This window comes from Lupinus angustifolius, chromosome LG15 (genome assembly GCF_001865875.1).
Source record: "Lupinus angustifolius cultivar Tanjil chromosome LG15, LupAngTanjil_v1.0, whole genome shotgun sequence".
NCBI classification, from domain to species: Eukaryota; Viridiplantae; Streptophyta; class Magnoliopsida; order Fabales; family Fabaceae; genus Lupinus; species Lupinus angustifolius.
The window spans coordinates 13,156,316-13,166,330 of record NC_032023.1 but is presented as its reverse complement, the minus strand read 5'-3'; the positions used below and the strand labels follow the sequence as shown (position 1 = coordinate 13,166,330).

The 10,015-nt window shown below is 34.6% G+C and overlaps 1 protein-coding gene across 2 annotated transcripts; it reads left to right on the top strand.

Moving 5' to 3' along the window:
* On the top strand, positions 7,619–9,764 carry LOC109328293. 2 transcript variants are annotated; one of them, XM_019561696.1, is made up of 2 exons: positions 7,619–7,924; positions 8,963–9,764. In XM_019561696.1, the coding sequence occupies exon 2, from the start codon at positions 9,045–9,047 to the stop codon at positions 9,480–9,482; it is 438 nt and encodes a 145-aa protein (XP_019417241.1). In that variant the 5' UTR covers positions 7,619–7,924; positions 8,963–9,044; the 3' UTR covers positions 9,483–9,764. The 2 variants fall into 2 exon arrangements, with proteins under 2 accessions (XP_019417241.1, XP_019417239.1); XM_019561694.1 differs by having other exon boundaries at positions 7,620–7,933; positions 8,971–9,764.

Genomic DNA, 10,015 nt, shown 5'->3' with positions numbered 1-10,015 from the left:
CCTACAAGAATAAATTGAGTATATATTTACAATGGTGTGTTTATAAAACTTTATGTTTAATTGTAAAAATCATAAATTGAACAAAAAGCAAGTAAAATAAATTGGGATCGAAATGCATTGTTTTTCCCAATGACATCCATGGATTCAATTCCAAGTGAATTATGAAGTTACTGATTCAAATGCACATATCATTCAAATCATTCATATCAATCCCTTGAGTGTAAAATCCTTAGATAATTGCTCAAATATCAATTCCTTGGATATTTGACCAATTAACTAGCATTACGTTCCATGTAAAAGCAATTCATGCATCATTCTCCATTCCTAGAGTAATGATGTAGGAAGGAAGATGATCCAAGTTCGGTGAAGTTTAACTTCCCAATCAAACTTGAACCCAAAAACAAGAAATTAGTAGCAAATTAAATTCATGCATTAAGAACGGGATTAATTTCCCAAAATCAAATAACAATTACAATGGAATCGAATCCATGAGTACAAATGTTAGAATATTATATTTCAAATCCCTCAGCAAGATCTAATTACTCCTTTTCGCTATTACAACACTCAAATCATGAAATTATACAAGGAATAATGTGAAGCTGAATCGTTTCCATGATTTCAATCCTAATCCCCCTTATTTTTTTCTCTATTTCCGTGCTGAGTATCTTCTGAAAAGTGACTAGCCTCTCTTCTGACTTCCAAAAACCGCCAATATTAGTTCCAACTTGCAAGTCCTCGCCTAAGCTAGAGATTCTCGCTTGGGCGAGTAAATAAGAGGATTTCAAACACGAGTATCTCTCTTGGGCGAGACATCCCTCGCTTGAGCGAGGATCCCTCGCTTGGGCGAGGATCCTTCGCTTAAGCGAGGACCAGACATGACATCAGGTCCTTTTTTGCTCCAATTGTCGCTTGGGCGACAATCCTTCGCTTGGGCGAGGGACAATAGTGATTTCTGGTGATTTTTCTCCTATTTGTGGCTTGGGCGACCCTATCCTCGCTTGGGCAAGGCTTGCGGTGCTCAGAAGTACCAATCTTCATCTTTTTCTCATTTTTTTCATAAATCTTATCCTAAAACAACATAAACACATAAAATTTCTGTCACAAGACAAAATTACTAAGTTATCAGGAATTTTATACAGTTACATCATAAATGTGCACTAAGTGCCCCAAAAGCATATGAATTTACTTAACAAACTCCCCCCCCCCAACCTAGAATATTGCTTGTCCTCAAGCAAAGTAACAAAATGCAATTCAGTTCAATGTATGTGGTTTTTCAAAAATATTCATTCATCCAATCATGGCATGGATAGAATCATTCACTTGTTGTTCACAAAGACCTGTTTCATACTCAATCACAATGGACCAAGTTCCAACTAATAACAGAATGCAAATGCAATTTAATTTCAAACAGAATAGCAAGAATAACTCCTCAGTTCAGTCAAAAGAACTCTCTCGATCTCACAGGTCATGCGTTTCACTCATCTCTTTGTTGGACCCCAAACAATTTGACATTGCCTTTCAGTTCAATCAACCATGTACACAGGTTCAATCATGGATCTTAAGGACTTCATCAGTGTTGTAATGAGGCCTGACTACATATAAAATTTGTTTTTCTAGGATTCAAAAATGGAGGTAGACCATTAGTGCATACTTACCTTTTCTTCTTATGTTTCCTTCCCAAGTTCTTTGTATCATGTTCTTTCCTATCAATCATTGGATTCTCCTTCTTTAACCGACTCTTTTCTTTTGAGTCACTATTTTCTCGCATGACTTACTTTTCACTTGTTTCTTTCTTTTTGTTGTTTCATGCTTTACCATTTATCACATGGTTGAAGAAGGAGCCATTTTGATTTCACTACCCTCATAAACACAGACTTCATTTCATAATGCCCAATATGACTCTTATGCACTAATGATCTCTCTCCACGGTTCTAGGGATTGATATATTTTGATGTGGTTTCAGTGCATAATTTTTCACAATAAAGAAAACTTTTCAGCTTAAAGGGGCTACAAAAAAAAAATCAAGTTCATAATTCATCCGGGTAGGCTTTCTGGTTGTAGTTCAACTATCCTAAACTAAGACTTAATAATTTCCATGCTATTCCCTACTTAATGATAACAAAAAATCAGGCACAATTCATTGGTGAAATCTAGCAAAGACACTCATATGTGTTTGGGTACACTCTCTCATTCGGTTATAGGCTTTGTCCTTTGACTAACTGCTCATTATTCAACCTATTTGGTTCGTGTCTAAATCAACATTCACATCCCGAAACAATCAAACTTCAGAACCCTAATTATTCATTACCACATAATCTTATCTCAAAATTTAATTCACATGTTTCTAGCACATCACAATTGGACAACAGCAAACACAATTAACCACACTTAGTTTCATTGACTACACATTTAGTCACTAAACTTGAAAACAAACAACATACATACATAACATTACTCATACACCTTCAACATACAATCTAAATAGTTGTCCTAAACAATCCTACACATGCATCCTAAACATGGATCCTAAACATTCATCCTAAATTACAAAACAGAAATAACAGAACAAATAACAGAGGAACCAGTTTCATTCAGTTCACAAATGCTCATTAGAGCAGAAATTCAACATCTTCAGCATCACCATCATCAGCAGCAACATCACCAGCAAAATCAGTTCCATCTGCAGCATGTCCAGCAGCTCCTGACCCATCTGGAAAGGTAGGCCTGATCCTAGGCCAAGGAAACTGTTGAGTAAAAGTGGTTGTGGATCCCTAGAATTGGTTTCCCAGACTCAACTGTTGGAAAGCAGCAAACAACCCTTGCTGCTGGAACACTTGTCCTTGTCTCAACATCTCATTTTCGACCTCCAAATGCTCCATATTTTCGTGCTCAATATCTTATGAAAAATGAATAGCCTATCTTCTGACTTCCAAAAACCGCCAATATCAGTTCCAACTTCCAAGCTCTTGCCCAAGCTAGATATTCTGGCTTGGGCGAGTAAATAAGAGGATTTCAAACCTGAATATCTCGCTTGGGCGAGGATCCTATGCTTAAGCGAGGACCAGACATGACATCAGGTCCTTCTTTTGCTCTAATTGTCGCTTGGGCGACAGTCCCTCGCTTGAGCGAGAGACGACAGTGATTTTTGGTGATTTTTCTCCTATTTGTGGCTTGGGCGACCCTATCCTCGCTTGGGCGAGGCTTGCGGTGCTCAGAAGTACCAATCTTCATCTTTTTCTCATTTTGTTTCTTAAATCTTATCCTGAAACAACATAAACACATAAAATTTCCATCACTAGACAAGATTACTAAGTTATCAGGAACTTTACACAGTTACATCATAAATGTGCACTAAGTGTTCCAAAAGCATATGAATTTACTTAACAATTTGGCACTTAACAATATACGTGAGCATATTTGATCAAACCATGATTATATATATAACATGTATGCACATATTCATATTGCATAATACCTCAATGTATAATAAATACATATTGATATCACATATATAATACATATATACCTTATACATATACTTTAACAAATTGCAAAAACTGTGAAGTAACAAAAGTTAATGTCCATCAGCATGATATTAGTGCACATATAATATACACATTGCATAACAGAATCATAAAAAATAGTTAATGCAATGTTCATGCACAGATCTGGATATATACTTCAATACATGTTGCAAGGATTCATAATACAAATTACTCATAATTCAAATATAAGCGGAAGCAGATAAAAGTTATCATTATTATTCCTAAATACCCAATTTTCATAACCAATAGCAGAATCATAAAAAAACCCAAATTTAAAAAATTAGGGTTCATAAAAAATTGGGGGAAAACATCTTCAATGGAGAACCATAAAATTCAGAACCTACAACTCTGATACCACTTGTTAGATATTTCCTAGTGATTGGTGAAATATCAATCTTAGGATCTTGAATCTCATGATTCTCACACATTATATAAAGCAACGATACAAAGTCATACCTGAATCCATGTTCTCTAGTCTACTCATTTAATATACCTTGTGAGAGAGTTTTGGTAAGATGGTCTTCCTCAACCAAATCTTTAATTCCTTTTGGGACCTTCGTTTTCTCTCTGATGGGGAGAGGTGAAAACTATTTGTAATTTGGTGTCTTGGAGACCATAACCATTCCTTATGTGTTAAATTATAGGGTTCCCATTATCCCTTATAGGTCAACCATTTGAGATTCACTCATTAAGCTCCTATTCGTTATCAGTTTCAGAAGTCTTATAGATTATCATTAATTAGATCACATGTTTTGTAACCCAAAAATAAATAACTAATATAATTGTATTAAATATATTATGTTTACTTTAATTAGAAATTATGAATTTCTAACAAAATGGTCTAACTTCAACAAAACTCTCTAAAAACACCAACATGCAAATTAAATTAAATTAAATTAGGAGGAAAATGAAAGAACTTGTGAAGTGTCGTTGACTAGAAGATTGGAAGTTGGGAGAAAAATATGAAAACTATTAGTATGTTATATGTGTGGGTCTCCTAAAAAAGAGATGTGAACATGTGACTTGTGATGTGTGATTGCGTATTTGTGTTTGTGTGAACTATGCAGCACAAGTCTCAACTGAATTGTGAAGTAGTATGATTGTGTGAATGATGAATTGTATAAAGTGGGTCTGCATGTCACATGATGGTGTGGGGCTTCAATAATTTGGGTTGGTTTATGCCCGTGGGCTGTCCGTGTAGCCTGCTTGAAATGCCCGCAAACGTAGTGGGCAAACGGGCCGGGGAAACGGGCTAAGATGCAAAAAGTTGATGCCCTGCCGCATTTTTTTGCGAGCAATGCCCATATTGTCATCTCTAATTATAAGGCAATGCATTTATATGTGGTAAAAGAGCCACACATAGACAAAAGAACAAGTTGCGGTAATGAAAGAGGGATGGTACAAGTCACTAAGATAAACATATGTGACATACCAACACTCACATGTGTGATACTTAAAAAAAGGAGAGAGAGAAAAAACACACAGGAGATGATTATACATATTTTCTAGAGAGAGAAAAAGAATGTTCATTTGTGTTTACCATCTGCTGTACTGGCTGAGGTTTAAGTTGAAGCTATTGTAGTTTTCAATTTGTGCTTTTTGATTAGAGATTTTCTATGAGGTTCCAGTGCCATAGCCACATATTGAACTATTTTTTCGGGTTCCACATCAGGTTTTGGATACCCGAAACCTGACGAGTTCGATGATGATATTGTTAATTTTAACCCTGTCAAATTCGATTGGATAAGCATAAAGCCGACCTCAATCCGGCTCGTTGCCATTCCTAACTAGCACTAGTATGTGGGGATTGTGTGACACTAGCATGAGTCCAATGCTTAAAAAACGTGTGAGACACGTGGTGATGTGTGAGAACTATTTTTAAAAATAAATAAAAATAGCCAGCATTTCTAAAAATGTTTAGAACACAAAGCCCAAGTGCAAACACGTACATGGGGCGTGCCAAGCCTACTTGTTGTGCAACAGTGCATTTTTTCTCTACTCAATGTAGGACTTTGTTTTTAATTTCATACTCTAAAAATAATTAATTATAACCAAACTTTTGGGCAATATCCTCACTTTATTGGAGAGTCAAACAATTTAGTGATTATAAACGGAATAAAATTTAGAAATTATTTCGTTAAAAAACAAGTTAAAATCATCATTACTAATTTTTTATTTCTACCAAATGTCATAATTCCAACATGGTTAACAATTAGAGATGCAAAACGGGCATTGCTCGCGGGTGCGCCTGCATAGCCCGTATTTTTTTGCGGACAAGGTATAATTTTTTTTGCTCATTTGTCCGTTTTGCCCGTCAAGTTTGCGGGCATTTCTGTTGGGCATGCGAGCAGCCCGTAAGCATAATTTAAGGAAAAAAGTAAGAAAATTTTAGATTAGTTATGATGTAATGTGATCCCTAAAAAAATTGTAATCTAATGTAATTCGTTAAACTTCATATAAAATTTCAAAAAATTATTATTTTTTATGTTAATCTACTGTATTTAATTTCATTTCATTTATTATATGACTTTTTTTTATTTTTTTAATTATTCAACAGTGCTCGCGGGCCGCCCGTTAGCCCGTTTTAGAATGGGCAGGGCATTGAATTTTATCCTTTAACCAATGCAGGCAAGCCCGCGCCCGCTTAAATTTTTGCGGGAATTTGCGAGCAGGGTTAAACAGGTCAGGTGGCCCGTTTTGCCATCTCTATTAACAATGGTAAATTAAAAAAAAACAAATATTAGATAGTGTTTCTCCTTAAATGAATCATGAAAAATTATATTCAAATTTATGGAAAGTCTAATTATTTCAAACTATTTTTTTTAGTATTATTACCAATGATATTTTTCACTCCATGGGTAAGAAATTAATCTATTTTTGTATGTGGACGCCCCTCCTAACAAGTATCTCTCTCATAAATTGAATATTTGACATTTTTATCTTTATGAGATCTAACAGAGCCTTATACCACTAAATCAATACTTCATAACTAAGTTTATTAAAAACTAGAACTAAGAAATGTCAAAATATTTAGGAAATATAAATTGTTGAAAATTTTATTAAAAAAATAAATCAATCAATAGACAATGACCTCTCTAGTTACTACACATGAAAAAAGTGAAACTATCACTTTAAATGACAGACTATCAACAAGGTGTTGGTCTAGTGGTGTAAGGCTTTATTGAATTCCTAAGGTTGAGAATTTGATTCTTGAAAGCGACACTTGTTGGAAGAAACAATCATGAACCCGTATGATATAAGAAATATTATTAGTAGTACCCAATAAAATATTAAAAGGCAATCTATTGGTATAGAAGATTCCCACCTTATATGATATGTGATATTAAAAGTATGCAATCCTCCCATTCATGGGAGCATCTCTGTTGTCCCACAGTTTGTACTATTTCACGTGTCATTGATTTGTGATTGATAAAAAACATATTAAATAATTAAATTACCAATCATAAGACCATGATATATGGAGTGATATAAATTGTGGGACAACAGATGTGTACCCCATTCATGGGACTGATAACCTTTGCCTCTCAACTGTTGAATCGAAACATATTGTTTTATAAATTTTGTCAACAGAAAGTTAAGACTTAAGATTAGTAACAATAAATCGAAATGGAAGCAAATTGGAATTCGATGGGCTGAATTCGGGTAATAGGCTTAGCCCATAATGAAGTTAATGTAAGAAGCCCAGAGACCCGAGGAGGACGGTGGTGGTCACACGTGTCAAGTGCCAATAGGAGGTTAAAGTCTTCGCTCATTCCCGTTCCTTCTCTCTCTTCCTTATCTGTTTGGCTCTGAGAAAAGTTGAAAATGGAAATAAAAGTGTAAAAGCGAAGGCACCAATCAAAAGTCAGAGAGAACCGTTGGGCACACGTGGCAAACGAGCCATAAATTCACCCCAAGAAAAACTTTATGAAAATGTATACAATATGCCACATTTAGAAACAAAAAATATATTTATGTTTATATTAATACTAAATTTTAATTAGAAATAAATTTTTAATATGTTACATATATCTTCACAATTCTTTGTCACACGTAGTTTAATAGGATTTCATATTTTAAATAAAAAATGTTTTAATTTTTTATAATAGAAAAAGTGATGGTTTAAGATTGAGCGTTAGATACGCTAGTTGAAATTAACATTTGGCTGAAATTTGAGGTGCATTTGGAGCATGAGGGTGAGAGAGTGTAAAGCATGAGCATTAAGCGCCAAGTTTCTATAAATATCCCACTCCTTCCGCTTCCTTCTAGTTTCATTTAACGTTGTTACCATATACATACATAGAGAGATTGTTTTTGTTTTTGTTATTCTCTTTAGGTAACGAGGAAGAAGACTATTTGGGCTTCACTTAGCTGAGGAAGCGTGTGATGTGAGTACTTTTTCTTTCATTTTTTATATTCTAAATTCACCTTTCATACCTGTTTTTGTTAGTATTATGGTGTAAAAACTAAGGTTGTCATATATATATATATATATATATATATATATAGCATGTATGTATTTAATATTCCTTGATAATGGATTGTTTCAATGTCAACAATGTAAGAGGAAAGATAGTCATAGCTCTTAACAGAGACACGTGAAGGAAAAATTAATAAATGTTGGACAGAAAATGTAAAATGTCTTACAAAAAACAGGTAGTATTTTTTTTTGTAGTACAAGAGTATGTAAGGAAGTAATCATTTCCGTTATGTGACTGCCCCTGTAGTATATTACAACTTTATTTGATGTATGCATTTATCGGTCGGAGAATTTTATTTACTTGTCGTGTTATTATTTGTTTGGAAAAATCTAACATGCCTTGGTTTAGATCTGGCGCATGTTGATGTTAATTCCTGCCTCGTGCAATATAACAAAAGTTGTTTGTGCTGCATCAATTTGTGTCATTAGTTACATGTAGTTATGTCAAATACTGTATGAATTAGATTCTAGATTTGAGTTTTATGATAACCCATTTGTTTTTTTCGTTTGCCAAATCCCTTTTTTATTACTAGTTGGTCAAATACTACTAGTTTTCATCTCGGTTTTTCGATTTTATTAGGTTTTCTCATGTATTGAAGGTTTTTTCCTGAGTTTTTTAAGAGATTATTGAGATACCCTTTATAATAAAGATTAAGTGATATTAGGAACCAAGATAACGGTGGTTGGTTAAAGAAGAGTGTGAGTTGCTATACATATTCCCAGCTGGTAGGTAAATTGATTACATGATTCTCTCATTTAACATAGGCACCGGATTCAATTCGTCATACCGTGTCCAATATAAATCGGGTTCGTTGTTATAAAAAAGTAACAAAATGCATACCAAAGTGAACCAAATACCTGTCCCCGTACCGTGTAACATGTAACTATAGGTAAATTTATGTTGAGCATGACTGAAATCTTGTGTTGTTGGTGTGGGCCCTGCAGACAAATCAGGAAAGGACTTGAAGTTGGAGTCTGATAAGATCAGTTGGGAGTTTATATTTCACATACTGAAGGAAATGGAGGTATTTGGCAAATCTATGGTTGCTGGTCCTGGAAATGTTATTTATCTATCAAGTATTTTGGGCCAAGAAGGTCCAATTTCTGTTCATAAATGCGACTGGAAATGTGAGAATGAACATGTTTGCGGAAACATGTATCGCTGCAAGCTAACCGGGATGACTCACATCTGTGATAAAAACTGTAACCAGAGAATTCTGTATGATAACCATAGCTCCCTTTGCCGTGCAAGTGGTCAAATTTTCCCCTTTACCCCAGCAGAGGAACAAGCAGTAAGAGGTGTTCGAAGAAAGCTTGATGCAGAGAATTCTCAAACTGATAACTGTGGATTTAAGCGTATGCGAGATGCGCAATTCCATCCTTCTCCTTTCGAGAGATCATTTACCGTTGTCAGTCCCATCTGCAGCCAAGTTGGAGAGGGCATGGATATGAGCTAGATAATATATACTAAAAGGACTCTTATCATTTATAATCTTTTTGAAGTTTTTTTCTTCATTTTCCTATCAGTATCAATAACAGAAGTGGACATGATGTATATATCTGTCTACTTTAGAAACTCCTTATATTTCTAGTATTGATGTAATGTAGCACTTAAACTAGCTTGACTGTTGAATGGGAATTTCAAGAGGCTCTATTCAATGTTCAATATTCACATGTTTATGAAACTTGAGATGACTAGTTTTTTTAGTTAAAATAGTGAGAAATAGACTATTGTAGCTGATGACAGGATGAATTTCAGCCTTTGAGGCTTGGATTTGATTTAGGACCCGAGTGATGTACTATAAATCAACAATGTTCTTAATTAATTCCATTATAGCAGCACACATTGATCGACCTTGTACCTAGGATGATATGTATTAAGGGTTATGTTGATAACCTTGACTTAGCTCAGATTCTCCACTGCTTCTCATATTGACAAAGTTGTTGTATATTTGAAAACTGGTCTTTCAGTTATGCTGTTTAACTCTAC